This window comes from Adiantum capillus-veneris, chromosome 11 (assembly GCF_014529385.1).
Source record: "Adiantum capillus-veneris isolate H3 chromosome 11, ASM1452938v2, whole genome shotgun sequence".
NCBI classification, from domain to species: domain Eukaryota; kingdom Viridiplantae; phylum Streptophyta; class Polypodiopsida; order Polypodiales; family Pteridaceae; genus Adiantum; species Adiantum capillus-veneris.
In genome coordinates, this window is record NC_140941.1 from 78,566,476 (window position 1) to 78,587,172 (window position 20,697).

The 20,697-nt window shown below is 43.5% G+C and overlaps 1 protein-coding gene across 1 annotated transcript; it reads right to left on the minus strand.

Moving 5' to 3' along the window:
- Positions 1 to 17,864: 17,864 nt before the first annotated feature.
- On the minus strand, positions 17,865 to 18,588 carry LOC147447503 (uncharacterized). Its single transcript, XM_086523269.1, has 2 exons — positions 18,129 to 18,588; positions 17,865 to 18,035 (listed from the first exon to the last, which is right to left on the minus strand). Exons 1-2 carry the CDS (start codon positions 18,504 to 18,506, stop codon positions 18,012 to 18,014), a joined length of 402 nt encoding a protein of 133 aa, XP_086379395.1. The 5' UTR covers positions 18,507 to 18,588; the 3' UTR covers positions 17,865 to 18,011.
- Between the last annotated feature and the right edge of the window lie 2,109 nt (positions 18,589 to 20,697).

The window sequence follows — 20,697 nt, forward strand, 5'->3', positions numbered from 1 at the left end:
CATTTGGTGCTACCAACAAAGTGTTGGCCTTCATCCACCAATTTGATGTGGCCTTTGGAGACAAGGGCTTTACGGAGTCCTCCAAGCCTACACCATGTAGCTATGCACTTCCAAAAATCAACTTGTCAATGGTGGGCTAGCCTTTGTGGCAACGATGAAGCCCCAAAGACATGGAAAACTCTACGAGTTTCCATCATGAAGCAATTCCTTGCACGCGATGCAAGGCACAAAGTGCTTACTAATGGTGCAGCTTGAAGATTCTCTCTCATGAGTCTATCCACAAGTATGTAGACAAGTTTTGGGATTTACATCTCAAGGCTACTATCTTTCAAAAGATAGACTTTGTCGAGCAAAAGTAGAAATTCTATGCGGAATTACCTGAAGGGATGGCCGAATACATCAACTATCAATGGCCTGGTTCTATCACCGAAGTAATCCATCAAACCATGGTTTCTTCACATATAAATTTCCATCAAGGGGCTATAAAAAATGTCAAGCCCATGGAAAACAAAGACAAAAATGATGCAAAGGGAAAACCAATGCTCAAAATTCTTCCCAAGGCACTTCCAACAACAACAACAACAATCGGTCCAAGGAGAAGGGAGTTTACAAAGGCAAAAACAAACTCTCTTTTGAAGAGCTTGAAGATTTTTGCAAGTACCATAAGTGTTTCAAGTGTGAGGAGCAAGGACATCGCTATCAATCTTGCCCCAAGAAGAATGCTTGCAATAGGGCTTCCACCATCGAAGCTCCAAAAGAGGATGTTCATTGCAAAGGATCATCACTTTCCTATGCTTGGGGAAAGGTAAGAGAGCATGATGCCTTCATCTTGAGAAACTTCATCTCGACGGAGTTGGCCACCAAGTTGGACATTCAAGCCTTTGAGATGGGAGATATTGTAACGGTTGACACAGCTTTCAAGGGATAGTAAGCCTTCGTTACTCCCTTGATTGGGAAGTTGAGGCTTCAAGTCCAAAGCTATTAGACAAAGAAGACTTTTTCACCTCTCCTCTCAAACATGAGGATGATATCCTAGGGGCGCTATGGTTTGATTGCATGGCTGCCAATATGAAGCTCCCTGAAAGGAGGATCTACTTCCTACAGGGGAAAGAACACGTATATAGATGCTAATGAGCGTGGTCACAATATTCCACTTGTAACCCTCCTGCTTTTGATAAATCAATGAAGAGCTTAATTTTTACATACATGATTTTTGTCAAAGAGTCTCTAAAAGATCCTAATGTTTCATCAAATATAAATGATAGAAATCAAGAAGAGTCAGACTTGTCTAGTTTTCTAAAAAGATTCCAAGATGTGCTCATCGATGATATACCTATGGACTTACCTCCAAAACGAGGGGATGATGACCATCACATTGAGCTCCTTCCAAGAAGATCACCGCCTAACAAGCCTCCTTATCGAGTCTCTCAAGCTCAACAAGAGAAGATCATGAGGCAAGTACATGAATTGGTAGACAAAGAGATGGTGAGGTCTAGTTCCTCTCCCTTTTGTTCTCCAACCTTTTTAGTGCAAAAGAAAGATGGTACATATCGTATGTGTGTGGACTATCGAGCACTAAATCATATCACTATCAAAAATAGGTTTCCCGTGCCTCCGGTAGAAGATATGTTTGTAAAGCTGCAAGGCTCTACCTAATTTAGTAGAATTGACCTTAAAAGTGGCTATCATCAAATAAGGATAGTGGATGAAGATATCCTAAATACCGCGTTTCGCACAACGTTTGGTCTTTATGAATATCTAGTCATGCCTTTTGGCTGGACTAATGCACCAGCTACGTTCAATCGTCTAATGGAGAAAAAATTTAGACCTTACTGCAAATTCACTAGAGTGTTCTTTGATGATATCATCATCTCTACTCCAAGTCTTTGGAGGAACATATGCAACATCTCCAAGTGATTTTTCAAGCATTGAGGGAGAACAAGATTTTTCTCAACCAAAAAAAAAGCGAATTTTTTCTTCAAGAGATTCAATACCTGGTCATATTATCTCTCAAGCGGGTATCCGTATGGATCCATCAAAGTTAGAGGTAATAAAACCATGGCCTAATCCAAGGAATTCACGTGAGCTAAGAAGCTTTATTGGTATGTGCGCATACTATAGATGCTTCATAGAAAAATTCTCTCAAATAGCAGGACCACTACATGACTTAACTAAGAAGAATGTTAAGTATGTATGGACTGCTAAGGGGCAAAATGCTTTTGATAAGCTCAAAGAAAAGCTTACCTCCCAACCAGTCCTCATGCTTTCGGATCTCTCAAAACCATTCGAGGTCCAATGTGATGTTTGTGGTGATTGCCTCGGAGGAGTTTTGCTTCAAGAAGGGCATGCCATAGCATATGAGAGTCGAAGGCTCAATACCCATGAACGAGTCTTGGGCATTTATGAGAAAGAGATTTTAGTTGTTCTACATGCCCTAGACATATGGAAGCACTATTTATTGGGGACTCCATTTATTCTACAAACCGACCACCAAAGTCTCAAGTATTTCATGACGCAAACCAAGCTTTCTGACAAACAAATGAGGTGGGCAAATTTTCTTTCGCAATTTAATTTCCATATTGCTCACATTGCTGGTAAGCACAATCAAGTGGCTGATGTATTTTTCAACGACCAAAAGTTAATTCGGTGTCTATAGCTACTCACAATGATTTATTCTTCTTTGACTGATGAGTATGCTATTGACCCTCACTTTAGAGACATAAAGTCAGCCCTTTCTTTAGGGAAGAAAGATGAACCATTCACCTTGCAAGATGGTTATCTTCACCACAACAATAGTCTATGTGTTACCCATTCCCTTCGTGAAAAAGTTATGTATGAATCACGTGCTCCTCCCTATGTGGGGCATAGAGGTATTCAACCTACTCTTTGAGGAGTAGAGACGTATTTCTATTGGCCTACCATGAAAGTGGACATACAAGAGTATGTTTCAAAATGCGTAGTATGCCAAAAGGCCAAGTATGATAGAGGGAATCAACCTGGATTACTCCAGCCATTGCCTATCCCAAATTCACCATGGGAGAGTATATCCATGGATTTCATCTTTGGATTGCCCAAGTCTATCCTTGGGAATACGAAAATATGGACAATAGTCGAGAGGTTTAGCAAGAAAGTACACTTTATTCCTGTCAAAAAGACTATTAAGGCACACCAAATGGCAACTCTCTTCATATCACAGATTTTTAAACACCATGAATTACCAACATCCATCGTGTCAGATAGAGATCCTAGAATGACCAATAATTTTTGGAAAGGTCTCTTTGAAAATCTAGGGACAAGATTGAATTTCTCTTCAACCTATCACCCACAAACGGATGGCCAAAGTGTGATAGACAATCTTACGATACTCGATCTACTCAAGATTTTATGTTAGTGAATTAGATCAACGCTCACAATGGGAAAAGTACTTACCTCTTGTAGAGTATACCTACAATAATACTGTAAACGGGAAAAGCACCCTTTGAGATCATTGAGGGAAGACCTAAAAGTCCCTTGCTACTCAAAGTACATGGGAAGATCTTCGCTGCCGATGAGTATAGCCGTGACCTACAAGAATCTTTTCAAAAGATTAAGGAGACTACATATCCATCTCTCAACAAAGGCAAAAAGCTCATGTTGACAAGCACAGAAGAGCCTTAACATTCAAAGAAAATGATTGGATCTTACTTAAGTTTTCTAAGGCTCGATTAAGGCAAACGATAGGCAAAAATCCTACGGGCCATCAAAAGTATTATGCTAAGCTAGCAAAAAGATACTATGGTCCTTTCCAGATCTTGAAGCCTATTAATGAGATGGCTTACCAACTCAAGTTGCCCAACCATTGGCTCATACACAATGCTTTTTATGTGAGCCTACTCAAGCCGAAGAGTGATGATAAGTGAAGAACTAATTCTTTCTCCTATGAAATGTTTCTTCATCCTCTTCCCTACCCTAGGTGTTTGAGGTGTTGGGACTAAGGCTTGGGATAGTTAATGCTTTACTCAAAGTTTATGTTATGCTGGTGATGCATGAAGCTTTCCATCTTCATTGCATCACCTAGGCCACAAGGAATACAAAGATGTTCTCTAAATTCTCTCTTTTGCAAAAGTATTGTTCATGTCAAGTTAACTAAATGCTATGTTTGTGTTGCTACCAACAATTATGTTCACCCGCTATGCTCACAAAGTAATTTGTCAAAACTACTCTCTTTAATTTTTGCTACTCTCAAGTTAATAGGCCAATTCCACTACAAGATTTAATCAAAAAAAATTAAAAATTAAAAATCTTATTTTAATTATAAACAAAATTCATTTTTTTGTCTCCTATTGACGTGGAATGCCTTTTGTGAAGAACACTAGTCTCAACAAGACGCGTTGCCAGTATATATACTTTTTTTTTCAATCAATACATCTTTCGATCGAGAAAAAAAATTGTCCTAAACATCTTTCGACCAAAAGATACTTCGATCGAAAAACTGAGAAAAAGAACATTGCCCGTTTTTGTTGACGTGTCATCGTATAATACGCCCGTATAATATGGGGTTATGTAAAATACACCCAAATATGACATATTATACGTTTCTCGTATAACGTATAATGCAACTTATGTTAGAGCTCTTGTTCAATTATAGAATTGTGGGCTCCTTTCAGGTCAAAAGATTGATCAAGCAAGGATGCCCCCTGGTCCCCCCTGCTTTTTGCTATCGGGTCGCATCCTCTCATCACGATGCTTGAAGCTAGTGCCATGCGACGGGAATTACAAGGCCTGAATTTACCGGGTAATGACCACCTCCTAGCAAAACTACTTGCAGATGACTCCCTTTTCTTCTTGAATACGCGTCTCTAGGTGGTGAAGAAAGCCTTGGAGATTGTGCAAACGTTTTCTGTAGCTTCGCGCTCCAAGTGTAATATTGAGAAGTCAAGGTTGCTCTCCCTATCAAAAAACGACTCCTTTGAACCATTTGACTAGTCATGTGAGATTGTCTCAAAAGGATATAACTTCAGGCATCTAGGGTCCCCCCTTGGGGGTGGATGTGTGTTAACCCTCACGGCACACGGACACCCCATCACCTACGATGGACGCGTATTATGTATTTGGTAGAGTCAGGTACCGGGCTTGTCGGACCAATAGGGAAAGGTAGAGTGATCGCCGATGAGAGGCGCACTTTAACTTGGACATTCAAGGGATTAGTTGGTTAAGCATGGGCGCCCAAGTGTGAATGGGGTGAGCTCCTATAAAAGCCAACTAAACCTAATTTTTACTCATTCTCTCATTTGTGCAATTGAAGAGTGCTCTTGCTCCATCTCCATCTTCTTCTTCTTCACCTCCTTGTGTGTGTGTGTGAGAGAGAGAGAGAGAGGGAGAGTGTGTGTGCGATCGAGCATTACGAAGGCACGACGGCGGCGAAGCGGTTGAGCGCGGCACGACTGCAGCTTCTTCTTCATCGCGGCGAGGAATCCACCACGAAGGCGAGCGTAGAGCGGTGAGTGACACACCCTTTGTTTTCTTGAGCTTGCTAGTTTAGGCTTGTTGTGTGCTTGGAGCCGTTTGTGGCTCGCATACGGTGTATTGGCAAGTCCCTTGCTTCGACAGTGCGGCAAGGAGCGCACATTTTTGGCGCCGCTGCCGGGGATATGCCCTACACTAAGCTCGGTTAGCACTTTACGCTTCCTTGTGGTGCAATTTCTATCATAGGAAAGGCAGGGAAGGAGTGTGTGGAAGGTTTCTGTTTTTTGCGTTTTCTGCAATTGCTGTCAAGTTTCAATTTCTGTTATTGTCTGCGTTTTTCAAATTCTGCAATTTCTGCGTTTTCAAGTTCGGCGTTTCCACTTCCTGCAATTTTTCGCATTTCTGTCAAGTTCTGCAATTTCTGCATTTTCTGCATTTTCAGCAATTTCTGTGCATTTTCTGCATTTTTTTGCGGTTTTTCTGCATTTTCTGCAATTTCTGCTTTTTTCTGTCAGTTTTCTGCAATTTCTGCTTTTTTGCGTTTTTCTGCATTTTTTTAATTGCTGCGTTTTTCTGCATCAAAAAAAAAAAAAACAAAAAGAAAAGCGAAAAAAAAAAAGTAAAAAAAAAAATAAAAATTTTTGGAAAAAAAAAAAAATCTTCGGAAATTAAAAACGCGAGCGAGTGGGTGGCGAAAATTTTCGAAAATAAAAAACACGACTCTTAAAACGTACGGTTTGGTTTGTATAAAAGATAGATCGGGATCGAGATCATTTTCCCAAGCCCAAGCCCAAGCCCAGGCCCAGGCCTTAGTCCTCAGTCTTATGATATATACTAGACTCACTCTTATATATATACCCTACTCCCTCAAGAGAGAATGAGAGCATGTGGGACAAGTCCTCCACTCTCCTCCTTTCTCTTCCCACTTGCACCCTTAGACTTTCTAGTTTGGGCCTAGTTCCCTACTGGAAATTGACAGTTTTAGGGATTCCGAGGGCATAGAGTGACCAAACGGAGGGCTGTAAAGCACGGCACGACCCTCTGACTGATACGCTCGTTTTGAGCTATCACACGGCCCATTCCACGACACGCTCAAAAAAATCTAGCAAAAAAACAAACAAAAGACACGCTAAAAACTAGTCACAAGGCCTCCTAGAGCAGCTTTTTGACACCTTAGGGCATCAAAAGCACATGCACTTACGCTCTGGGCGGGTGCTAGAACACGAGCATATTGAGGGTGCCTCTGTTCATACGGACACCCATTACCCATCCACGATAAGCTCTAGACCCTCAGCGGGGACACAAGGTAGCACCACCCAAGACCCTAAAATAGCCGCTAGTGATTCCTCCTCCGACTCAGAAATCATGGAAGCATACCCTAACCAAAACACTGAGAGAGAAGGCCATGCACCTCCCGAAGCTCCACAGCCTAGTACTAGTATGTTTAGCCGTTTCATGGAAACATTAGGTAGAGCTACTCGCTCGGAACCTGATGCAAATGAAGCACACGAAGGGGGTGGGGAAGTGGACTCTCCTTTCACATCGCACGTGGACCCCACACCCCCAAAGAGTGTCCATGTGGATATTCTACCAACTTCTTACCAAGAAGGCCCTGTTGAGCTGCCTCCTTCAGAAGTTCCCTCTAGAGTACCGTTGGTGGCAAGTAAAACCACGGGAAGCAACATTGCTTCTACCTCACAAGAAACCGTTAACACGTCGACTCTAGAAGGATTGTTCTTTAATGATCATTGGACATACGACCTCCACACTGAGGTGTTGACGGATCTACACTCTGGCCACGCCTACCATGTAGGATGGATAGAGATTGTACAATCCACCTCTAGTGCCACGAGCATCGAAGATCAACAGAAAATGATCTGTAATGTTATCCATGGCATTATTCAATCAGAAAGGCAAAACTGAGGGGTAAATATACTCTCTAATGGCCCCATGAGATTTCTGGATACGAGCAAGGCTCAACAGCCTACTCTATCTCAAATGGAGACTCCTCTAATGAGCCCCATGGACCCATCTTACGTCATTTCACCTGGGGTCTCTATGCAATCTGAGCCTCCGAGCGAAAACTTTAGCTTCCCTAACATGGCTCAACCCTCTATTAAGGAAAACACAGTGCTCACTCCAGGGATAAGCCTGACAGAGAATGTACCGATGACATCTACGGTTAGCGCAGTGCCACTACCTAGTGTCGTAGTACCTAATATGGGGCCTCGACCATATGTGCCTCTAGCCCCTTATGCACACATGGCCCCCACACCTCCAATTGTACCACTTGCTTATGCTCCTCGAGTGCCGCTCCCTAGCCCTTATCCAAGTGGACCTATGCCCGGTTATGTTCCATATCCTGCATCATCCACACATATGCCAAGACCGGTACCCGTTCCTCTCCCACATATGATTCCAAGAGTACCTCCACCGACCCTACCTCCTCACATAGGTGACTTGGCAGCGTTTGCTCAAACCATAGGTCGATCTATCGCGGAAAATATGCGTCATGCATCTGATAGAGAGCCTAGAAGTAAGGCAGTACAAATTGCCAAACTCACGCAAAAATTCAATGGGGACGAAGATGCTAGGAAACACATTGAAGTGTTTGAACAAGTATGTGATTCCTTAGGGGAACGCAACGAACTACATAAGTGCAATGCCTTAAGCTTGACATTAAGTGGGAAGGCTGGAGATTGGTATAGGACCCTAAGGGTGGACGAGAAAACAATCTACCCTACCCTTCGAAGATTGTTTCTAAAAGAGTACATACGAGAAGGTGTGCTTTGGGGTGTAGCATCTCAGCTACAGAAGGCCGAACGTAAGGAAGGAGAGTCAGTAAGGGACTTCATTAGTCGTCTAAAGCACTTAAACTCTCGTTGCCCTGTAAATGAGCGCTTCAACAATAACCAACTGCTTGATCGATTCATTCGAGGGTTGAGGAATGAAGGAATCTATAATGGACTAGTGATTAGAGGTATCACAACTTGGAAAGATGTCACTGCCAATGCAATCCAATTAGAGGACAACTTGATGATAGCAGGCATGAGGGTGTCTACTGACACGAGATCCACTAGCTCACAAGCCATTGAGTATGAACCCATGACTGCAAAGCCCATTGCCAATGAGCCAAAGGTATTTGAGACATTCTTGACAGACCTCACCAAGGCAATCCAAGAGTCTCTTAAGGATAATCGACCCCCTCAAAATAGTCACATGTATCCAAGAAGGGAGCAACAATGGTGTTCCATTTGCTTAGGTCCACATAGCACTAGTGAGTGCCCTACGTTCAGAGTAAAATTTAATGGAACTTGCAACGCATGTGGTAGGTATGGTCACCAAGCTAAGGATTGTTTAATGATCAAACGTATGATGGCAAATAGACCACCTGTAGCCTACACGGATGCGCCTCGAGCTCCTGTATTGATGCCTACTCCACCTGTTGAGCAACTACCGCAACACATGGTCCCTAGACCTCAAAATGTTGTACAAGCTACGCCGTTACCACCTCCTGTGCTAGGACCGCAGCCCCCGCATCCAAGAGTCGCCCCTATGAACCAAGTGGGTTGCGAGCCATCAAATGCTTATGCAGATGGTTGTGAGGAGGAAATAGACACTAGTATTGCCTACGGACTTGATACATTGGAAGAATGTCCTATATACTACATGGAAGATTGTTGGGGACAAGTCAAGCCGGTTTATCAAGCTGCTGCTCTCGCATCCAGAGGTCAACACCCAGGCTAGGAGGCCACCTCTTCAATGCTACGAGTGTGGTGGACCACATCGAGTAGCGGAGTGCCCTATTAGGCTGCAAAAGAATGCTGCACAGATGCAAGTGAATCAAGGGAGCACGTCTGCAATGCCAATACTCACATGTAATCGTTGTGGCATAGATCACTTGATTGCCCAATGCCCCTATAACCCAAATGCACCTAAAATCACACCCCTGAATTTGGTCGAAATTGCTAGTGTGACATCGCCAATGCCACCCGTCGCACCCGCTTATGCGATTACACGGTCCATACTTCAAGGGCCAGGAAATATCCTCGAGGAGAGAGATACCGCGTCAGTTATCCAAGCAAAGAAAAAGAAGACACGAAGGAAGAAGTCGCAGAATACGGAAAATTCAAAGCCAAGTTCCAAAACAAACATAGGAACAGGAGATGACCCCGTGTATATGAATGACCTCGAAGATGATTCAGATTTAGTCGAGACAATGGAGACTAGAACCAATACCACAAAGGGAAAGACCGACAAAGAAAACCGTAACATGGAACCAAATGAAAACCGAATGAGAGAAAACCATAAAGAGCCTCTGAAAACACCACAAGTGTTTCCAAATCCAATCCAAGACCCCCAAGATAAACCGCAGGGGCAAAAAGGGAAAAATCGTAAAAAGAAGATTGGGACGTACCCAAACCCAGTAGATGAGATTAAGCAGGTGAAACATCTAAGAGGTTTAGTGGAGGAGACTCAAAGGAAACTAGAACCAGAACCCATGCATATCAAAATTCATGACACAGTGTTTCCCACGCAAGTTCATCCACCCCACATGAACCATAGACCGTTAGCCATATCTAGTATCATCCAAGAAGGGAGTGAGGACGGGACATCAGAAAGTGAGCATACACCCTTCTTATTGGAAAGGATGTTTAACGAAGGAATACCTGATCCCATTGAGGAATATGAGATTCCATCCTCACCAGTTCCTAGTCAAGGACCTACACCCTGCAAAACGCCAATGAATGGTTCCAAACTAGTGGACTTCATGTCTTCTGAGGTCCGAACCACGATCATAGCAAAGCTGTATGGAGATCCTGAGTTATTCCTTGCACTTCGAGCATTCCTTAACGGAGAGCTACGAACGGGATTACCGCAGTTTGCGCAACCAAATAGGCCTGACTCGATTATGATTGATGAGGAAAATCATGTGCAATCACTTGACTTAGATGGACACGAGTCTGTGATCGAGGTACCCATTAACGAATTAGGGCAGTATTTTGAAGGCGACGAGTCTAATGCGACCCTACCCATCACTACCAAGGGATTAACTATAAAGGGAATTCTTGATGGTGGTGCGGGAGTTAGCATCGTTACAAAAGATTGTTGGGAATCCATGGGAAAACCCCGCCTCAGTGTTACTAACATTGTGGTAAAGATGGCAAACGGTACCATAGCCAAACCTATGGGGATGCTCAAGGATCTTAAGATCAAAGTTCTAGGATACAAGGTACGACATACGTTCATTGTAATGGATTTCTCTAAACACCTTATGTCATATGAAATGATTTTAGGACGACCATTCATGAGGGAAGCACAAATGGTTCACGATTGGTCTAAAAATCATGTCTATTTGCAATTCCAAGACTCTGTCCTTAGAGTGGATTTGGTAACTGGTAAGGTACACCCCTTAGGGAGTAAAACCATTATTGATCATCGCTCTGACACCACAGTTCACTCGGCCCCGCTACAATATTGTTACACTTGTAAGAAGGATACAGACATTGGCAAAGATTCTCCTTACATGGATGTGTTACCGGGTATGACGGAATCAGACAATGTGGATTGGGTCCACCTAGCATCAACCATAGACACTTGGGGAAATAGGGGGACGACCTGGGTAACACCTGAGGGGGATGAAATTCCTGTACCCTTAAATATGCTACAAGCAATGCATATCGCTTCCGACAAGACTCAACCTAATGTCACGAAGAAAACATACAAGTGGGTCCCTAAAGCTTCTTTAGTGACCATAGCTAGTGCTAAAAAACAGAAGCCTTGTAAGAAACGTACCACTCGCTCCAAGAAAAGTAAGAACATGTTGCGATGGATCCCTAAACGACTATTGGAAGCCCAAGGCTACTATGAAGGAAATGATCAAATCTGGGTGCCAAAACGTAGATTGTGCTCTTACCTATCACCTGACCCAAGTGAGCCCAATCCCGTAGCTCCAAAACGAATCAATAATCGTGGAAAGGAAAAAATCATAGAATGCTACACACTCGCTCCCGAGCTAGTTTGGGTACCAAAGAAAGAACGAATTGTTCCACCTAGCTCAAGAAGGGGGGAGTCCCATGAAGATTCTAGCTCATCATGTAATACATCCATAGAGGTAAAAGCTTCTACACAGCCTCCATCTATAGTAGTGGACCTCCATGAAGCTACAAAAGAATCCACACCTCCCAGTGTTCAAGAATCACCTGCTGAACCACTTCAAGTTCGATCCTGGGAGAGTACCTTACCACCGTTGCAACTTGACAAGGCACCTAGGGTAGTAGAAAACTACTGGCAAAAATCCTCACCTATTACCAACTGGAATAATTGGTTTCAAAGGGTGACAAGCTCATTTCAAACGGTATGATCTACCCAAGGAAGGGGGGAGTGTTTGCTGACAGTCATCATTCATTTGTTCCCCTCTCAACCTTTTTCCCTGACCTCTCAATCACCAATCTTAGGGAATGTACATATAAAGCTTTATACTCACAAAAAAAAAAAAAAAAGAGCAAGAGCAATTAGCAAACGAGTATGCACAATAAAAGTCAAAACATTGACTCAGACCTACACATGTCACATCTGGTACAGTGAAACGGAAACCTATGCCATAAAACACCTTTGATCCTCATCACTTGAGTGATGGAGGGTAGGTAAGATTAGTACGATAGGAGTGTTTCTGTTTTAGAGTTGAGTGATTAGAAAAGTTCTCTTTTCCCACTGATGTGCCTCCTGGAGGTATTCCTTTTGTTTCCTAGTGTGTACAGGAGCGTGTTGCTATTGATAGGATTTGGACCTTCATGGAACCTTCAAATCAAGCGCGACCATCCACACAAACAGGTGTTTCTTGTCCATTAGCATTGCCCTTATCTTTTTGCATCCATGTTTGTCTGCTTTGATTGTGATTGGTAGCATACTATTCAGCGCGTTGGCTTAGTATCCAACATTTAATTCAATGCAATCTTTTGTCATAATCACTTGTTTAGGTGTAAAAATCAAGCAGTCCGACTAAGCTAGTTTGACCAAGCTAGGTATTAGAAATCTTCTCTTAATACCATGGGGAATGCCTTCCTAATAATCAATGGTTACTTAGGTTCTTAATCCGATTTAGGCAGCATTGTATGAAATGTACTAGGGCTTTCTAGTGGGCTTAACCCTATTGACCTTTAGCTTAAGTATTATAAAGGGAGTTTACTAATGTGATGAGCCTGGGGAATGTAACAGTGTTATATGACCCCCCAAAGTTACAAAATTAAAATGATGAAAATGAACAAACAAAAAATCAAAGTGCCACAATGTAAAATTTTAAGCTGGAAGAGAAATCTCGGCTTGATTTGGTACTTCACTCACATGTATTGCCTATGGTACTAGAGCCCTAGAGGTTCCCAGTGTGGGCGCTTTTCCTTGAAAAGCAAAAAACCCAAGGCATACAAAATAAGCACACACATCATAATTGAATCAATGTGAAAAGACCTTGGGGGGTCAAAGAAAAAGTAATCAGCCAGGCGATGATTTCATGAGAAATTCCTTTTATGGTAGCTTAACTACACGGTTTTCTAGATATAGCCTCTAGTCAGCCCTTGAACATGAATACTTGGCTCTCGCGATTAAACAACTTAATTGACCACAGAAAATTAAGAAGCTTACCCATGGTATTAATATTCGATCTCTACTGCTTTTCGACCGTCAAATTAGTGACCCCAGACTTGTTTAATTTTCTACCTTTACATCTGTTTATGCATTTGATTACATTGCAATTTAATGTTCATTGCTATCAACTTGTTTGAAATTCTTTAACTAATCAATGTGTCTACCTAAAACTGCATATGCTTTTTAAGAGAATGCAATTACTGTGCCAATGTTGTTTGATTTTGCAGTGACTGAAGAAGGCTAAGGACATTCATCTCAAATGCTCTTCCACCTCGACGAACCAGCTTCAACTCAATAGCTTCCGAGGACGGAATCTACATCAGGAAGGGGGGCATGTTAACCCTCACGGCACACGGACACCCCATCACCTACGATGGACGCGTATTATGTATTTGGTAGAGTCAGGTACCGGGCTTGTCGGACCAATAGGGAAAGGTAGAGTGATCGCCGATGAGAGGCGCACTTTAACTTGGACATTCAAGGGATTAGTTGGTTAAGCATGGGCGCCCAAGTGTGAATGGGGTGAGCTCCTATAAAAGCCAACTAAACCTAATTTTTACTCATTCTCTCATTTGTGCAATTGAAGAGTGCTCTTGCTCCATCTCCATCTTCTTCTTCTTCACCTCCTTGTGTGTGTGTGTGTGAGAGAGAGAGAGAGAGGGAGAGTGTGTGTGCGATCGAGCATTACGAAGGCACGACGGCGGCGAAGCGGTTGAGCGCGGCACGACTGCAGCTTCTTCTTCATCGCGGCGAGGAATCCACCACGAAGGCGAGCGTAGAGCGGTGAGTGACACACCCTTTGTTTTCTTGAGCTTGCTAGTTTAGGCTTGTTGTGTGCTTGGAGCCGTTTGTGGCTCGCATACGGTGTATTGGCAAGTCCCTTGCTTCGACAGTGCGGCAAGGAGCGCACAATGTGACTCACAAACAAAGATTTCATTGGGTCTTTACAAAAGTTAGAACAAAAATGAAAAGGTAGAATTTTGCTCTTGTACCATTTCTGAGCCAGATTAAAGCTATAAACTCTTTTATGCTTCCCTATATTGCCTTCACTAGTCCACTGCTCAAGATGGCTAAGTGTCACTGGAAAGAGTTCTCAAATCGATTAAAATATATTTATGAAAAAACATCACAAAATCCTCCAAACCTTGGCACTGGGCTAGATGGGAGCTTGTCGCTCGGGGATAGTTACGGAGCGAGCTCAACGAAGCGAGCTTTGGAGCGAACTTTTTTTTTTCATCCCACCACCACTACCTCCCATTGTCGCCCCTTAGCAACCATCACCACCACCACCCTAGCCCACCATTGGTGGTTAGTGGTGCTAGCTTACTACCACCATGTGCCGCCCCTATTCCTACCACCATGCCCATTGCCGCCCCTCCCTCCAATGGAGTAGCCAAGGACCTCCCTCTCTCTCTCTCTCTCTCTCTCTCTCTCTCTCTCTCTCACACACACACACACACACACACACACACAAACACAAGCCCAAGGAATTAACGATTTTGCTAATGCCTTCGGTTTTTTTTATCAAACCCTCTCACCCCTCCCATCTCTCCCTCTCATTATTCCTCCAACCCATTCCCTCTCTTGCCCCCCCCCCCCCTCTCTCTCTCTCTCTCTCTCTCTCTCTCTCTCTCTCTCTCTCTATGGCCCCTTACCTCTTTCTCTGCGTCCGCCCCTCCATCTTCCCTCTCTCTGGCCCTTCCCCTTCCTCTCCCCCCCCCCCCCCCCCCCCCCCCCCCCCCCCCCTCTCTATAATCTTTCTATCACCCAAGTGTGGTAGATTGGTTATGACATTTCGCTCTTGAATAACAGATTTTGAGTTCAACTCTCCTCGTCGGATAGGTCTTTAAGGTCTCTTGGGATAGTTTCCTACGACGTTAAAATTCTCTTCTTCTTCTTCTTCTTCTTCTCTCTAAAAAAAGAGGCTCCAACAATATTGCTAGTGCCTCACTTTTTTTAATTGGCTCCCCCCTCCCCCCTTCTCTCTCTTTCTCTCCCCCCCCCACCGCACCGCCCGATCCTAGAGATTAATGAAATGAGATGGAATGGAATATTATATTAACCAAAATGGAATAAAATGTTATATTAAGCGTTTTCATAAGGCCAAAATGACCTGTGAGACCAAGCTAATACAATCTTGGTAGATCTAATACAATGCATGGCTATAAAATAAAATGAGAGAGAAAGAGAGAAAGAGGGGGAGAGAGAGAGAGAGAGAGAAGGAAGGGAGCGCTTGGCAGCAGAGGGAGAGATAGATTTTACTATCGTCTTTGAACGTCAAATATGACCTATGACACCAAAGTTACACGTGATGTAGTATGTGTGTGATTGATGAGTGATTCTCGGTGCTCCAAAATTGTGGTGATGAGAGCCGCAATGGAGAGCCCACACTATGGCTAGAAGAGGAAATTTTGTGCAGACTCGATTCGACTCTTCTCCATTGTCCCAACGCCCTTTCTTGCATTGAAGGAAGTGGGAGCTTATTGAAATGGATACGATAGTGTTATCGCTAACAAAGGGATCACCTCAAGCATGTAAGGGTGAGTATAATTTCCTATTTCGGTAAAGAGCATGGTTTTGTAGTTGGGGACAATATGGGCGGTGTAATGCATGAAGCGTGACCCCCCGAATTTCTCATGGGCCATAATACATTGATGTTGTATAAAAACTTCATTCAATAGGAAGTCTATGGAGGCATCATGTGACAAGTGTAATGCATCCCATCTTCCAAACCACGTCTTCATATCATGCTGAGAACGGGAGGGGGGGGGAGGGGATTGTGAGAGGGAGAGAGGTGTGATATTTTATTTTTTTTAAAGAGGAAAATAGAGGGAGGGCAAGGAAGCTTAAATACCAACCAAAAAAAACAAGTCCTTAAAGCACTAGGATATGCCCTTTTTTGATTAAGCTTTCTTGCATTCCCTCTCTTTTCCTCTTTAAAAAAAAAAACATCACCCTTCACTCTCCCCCTCTCACAATATTTGTCCCGCCACCCCCTCCCCTCCCCCCCCCCCCAACCAACCCTTCCTCCCTCTCTCTCTCTCTCTCTCTCTCTCTCTCACACACACACACACACACACACACACACACACACACACACACACATTTTATTTTGTACCCAAACATTGTAATAGATCCACCAATATTGTATAAGCTTGGTCTCATGGGTCATTTTGGTCTTTTGAAGACATTTAATATAAAAATTTTATTCCATTTCATTTCATTTCTCTTTGGGATTGAAGGGACTGAAGTGGCAGTGTGATGGGAAGCAAAGAGGGTCCTGGCAATCCCACCCCCCTTCTCTCTTTCTCCCGCTATCGCTCTCTCTCTCTCTCTCTCCCCTACTCTCCCTCTTTACAAAAAAGGACAAGCACTAACGATACTGCTATTGCTTTTTTTTTAAAAATTCAATGGATCCCCCCCCCCCCCCCCTTCTCTCTCTGTTTGTGGGACGGGATGGAAGGAAAGGGCATGGTGGCAAAGGTAGAGAGAGAGAGAGAGAGAGAGAGAGAGAGAGAGAGAGAGAGAGAGAGGTAGCAGGTAGGAGGCACGCACACACACACATGGAGAGAGGGAAGACAATAAGAGAGGGGGGTGGTGGGGGAGAGAGATAGGAGGAAGAGGGGGGGGGGGGAGAGAGAGAGAGAGAGGGGGGGGGGGTTATAGATTGCCAAAAAAGAGAGAGGAAGAAGGGAGTAGGAGAAGAGGAATTTGGAGAAGGGATGGCGGTTGCTAGAGGACGAGATGGAGAAAGGGAGGGCGGTTAGAGGAGTAGATAGAGAAAGGGGGTGGAGGAGACGGAGGATGTTGAAGGAGGAGACGGAGGATGTTGAGCTCGCTCGAAAACCTAACTCTTGTCGCTTAACCAGTGGACCAAAGAGGTCTCGAAATTGTTAACCCAGTTGTCCATGTTAAGGCTTGATGCGTCAAATTTGTGGTTTCATTGGCAAAACAGGACCATGCTGAAAGAACGGTGGGAAAAAGTCATGGAGAACATTTGGCAGCCAAAGTGGCCCCAATTTATAAAGTTTTTCATATGGAAGGTGATGTGGGGTGCTTTACCGACGGGTGTAAAGATCCAAGAAAGAGGTATTGGATCGGATTGATGCTTGGGGTGCAGTATAACTAGTGAGGATCTCACCCACCTATTCATGGAATGTCAGGCAATCAAAGGCCTTACAAGAAAAATTTGCAAGTGGGTCCAAAGGACATGGCAAATCAGATTCTTCAAGACTGATATGTTCCTTGGTGGAAAGAAGTTGGGAAGCCCTGCTCTACTCATCTACACTCAAACTATCATGTACTTTTTCTTTCGTCATAAATGGCAAGCAAAGAATCGCCGTGTGTTTGAAGGAGATCTTGATGTGGTTAGCTTCTCAGACATTATACAAGAAATCAAAGTGGTGATCTATATGCTAGGATGCAACCAAGACTCGTAAGACTGATTTAGGGCAACACGTGCGATAAGTAAAGCCTAGAGATATAGTTCAACTACTCTTGTAAGCGGATGATGATATGCCTCGATGAGAGGCGGTAGACATCCAAGTTTAAAATACAATTCACCTACATGATGTGAGTCTGGCAAAAAAATAAAAATAAAAAAATTATTTCATTATGTAGGTAGAGTTTGGTTACGCTATGCAAGGTATAGTGATTTTATTTTTTTTTAAGCCATTAGGAATTGTATACATTAGAAACATACCGAGTACCTTCGACGTGTTTAGAGAAAACATGAATTACCTTTCTTATATCTCTCTCTCATGTAACATAAAAACTCGATAACTTTGTCTGTAATAAAGCGTAGAGAAATATTCAGGAAATTAATCGAATACAAGAAAAGGCTCTTCTAGTGATACATCAACAACTCATTTTAATCATTGGTTATCGATTGTGATTGATGAAGCTGAGGAGGCCGGCTTTGTTTAGAAGAGTCCATGCTTTTGCTTCTGTATACAAAAGAAGAAAAATGTTTAGAACTTAAAATTAGAAAAAATCGCGCAGCATATTGAGAGGCAGTAATGAATATAGAGTAAGTTTACCCTGCGGCCGCCCTCGCCATCGCTCTCGCTGCTGGAGCTGCTGCTGCCTTCATCGTCTCCCTGACGACCTCCTTCATGAGGCTGCTTCTTCCCTTTGATCTTGTTCTTTACCTTCTCCAGAGGGCCTTCATGATGAGCAGCAGCCTCGCCACACCCAGCGGCAGGACCATGTCCATGGTGCTCTACCCCATGCTTGTCACCATAAGGAGCTGATTCTACGTGAGCTACTCCGTGCTCTCCATAGCCGGCTGCGTGCTCAACTCCATGCTCTCCCGCAGGCGCAGGGGCTGCATGCTGCCCGTCCTTCTGCTGCCCTTCTTCCTTTTTGTGCCCGCCAATGTGCAGCTTCTCGCTAATCTTCTCAACAAAGCTTGACATTGTCACACGCACACTCAGATCTCTCTCTCTCTCTCTCTCGTATGTGAATTATGTGGATTCTCGCTGGTTGGTCGTGGTAATGGTTTGCACTTGCAGCACAGGCCTTTTTGTAGTGCTCGTGGTGCTTGGACGCGTGTCAAAGATCGGGAGCATCGGTGTGCACCGCCAATGCGCGGACGACGCGTTGTCACCGACAAACATTGTCTCTTTGCCGGCATGCCTATAATTATTAGCTTATCCGAGTAGAACGTCAGCATGTTTCAATACACGAGAGAGAGAGAGAGAGAGAGAGATCGATCCAAGAAAACCATTTTCATAGCCTTGACTTTTAAGGACAAACTAAATAGACAACTACGGAGAATCCACCAAAAAATCTGAAGGATGGCGACCTTAGAAATTATGGTCCAAATAAATTTATGGCCAGGACTCCAATTGTCACTGGTATATCTATACTCTTTCACAGATACAGATACACACAGACAAATACATAGCAATAACTCGATAAAAGAGAAGACACAAATTATTCGCATTACGTACAATAATAGATGGCTTTAACTCTACTAAGCTATAGATCGAGTGGGCTAAGGTTAGGAACAAAGCCAAGGGAAACAAGGTGAAATCTTCACTTGGCCTTCAGAAGGCAATAAGGTGAGCATTGTGAGGAGTCACCAGAGCTAAAAAATTATTTTAAAAAGGTGAAGGTTCATGATGGCCTTTGTGTGTGTGTGTGTGTGTGTGTGTGTGTGTGTGTGTGTTGTTGTTGTTGTTGTTGTTGTTGTCGTTGTTGTTGTGTGTGTGTGTGTATTGGTGAAGCCTTGCACGCGAGCCACTTGTAGTGCGTTAAAACAATTGTCCTCAACGTGAATCAGCTTGCGCACGAGCCTCTGCAGCATTTGTGCTCTGTGCCCTGCGACTTTTTGCATGTGGTCAGCCTCCTTAACTCGCGTTAGTGGTTTGCTTTCAGCAGGTGATGAGACAGCATTACAGTGTGACAACCTGAGTTTGTCAGCAGCAAAGTAATCGAGTTAGGGTTCCGCCAGCAGAGATCAAAGTGACGAATTAGGGTTTTGCCTTCAATACAATTGAGCGACGAGTTAGGTTTACAAGCAGCTTCCCTTCATTGCATTTCTTTTCAGAAGGCTCTCTGTTAGTTCTTTTGGTGCACGGTTTTTTATTCGAATTTATGTGTAGCAGAGACTGGTTTATGTAGAGTTTTGTGGCCTTGTACAAAGAAAGTTGATAACCATAAAAGTGAGGGCCGCTCATTTAGTGTGTGCTTTAATCAGTAATCTTTATTTGAGGTAGACCTTTGTCTGTAGAAAGTGCAGCCCTTGGTTGGTTATGACAAAGAAGCTATATATAAGCGTAGGAAACAAGTTGATATGTCCTCAATGCATGCTACAAACATCATAAAAGAGTGTTTGTTGGAGGATTTTGCAAATGCTCGGAATGCCTAGGAAGGTCAACAACCCGCTACTGAAGTGGTTATTCCAGTGCAGCAGCTTATGGATCCAGTTGCACAATATGTGTTGAATGCGTTTATTTTGTTTCTCCCTGGAAAGATGCCCTCGGCTCAAGATGTAGGTCAATGGCTTGATTTTTTGTTGAAAAGGCAAGCAGTCCGAGGGGTGTATTTTGGTACCCGTGCTTTTATGAGGTGTTGTTGGCAGACATGGAAGTTGGTTCGCAACTGTTGGAAATGTCGCCTTTGTTTTTCAACATGCAAATGACGCATGTATTTCCATGGGTGTTCACTAAAGTGTACTAGAGTTTGATACAACACAGGTGTCCAGTTTGGGTGGAAATAGTCGGATTTCCATGGACTTGGAAGCATTTTTTGCCTCTTCTCGCTGCTCAATTCGGCAAAGTGATATGCCCCCCAAACTTGGATACTAATCCCAATAGATTTTGTGTGTTGTGGGATATGGATAAGTCGATGCCCTCATGAATCACGGTTGTCTCCGATGATCCAATGGTAGGAAAAAGTCCGTTTAAATTAAAATGGGGGAAGTTCGCAGGTGCATGTTTTAGTTGTGGAAAATTTGTCCATATGCAGTCTGAATGCCAAGAGTCTTTGTTGAAATTTCCACCCTTTGTTGTTTCTACATCTGGAACTCATGTTGCCTCTCCCTCCTCTTCATCTGTGAGGCCAAAGATGGGGGATTCTAATGGAAGCATGCAGATCAAACAG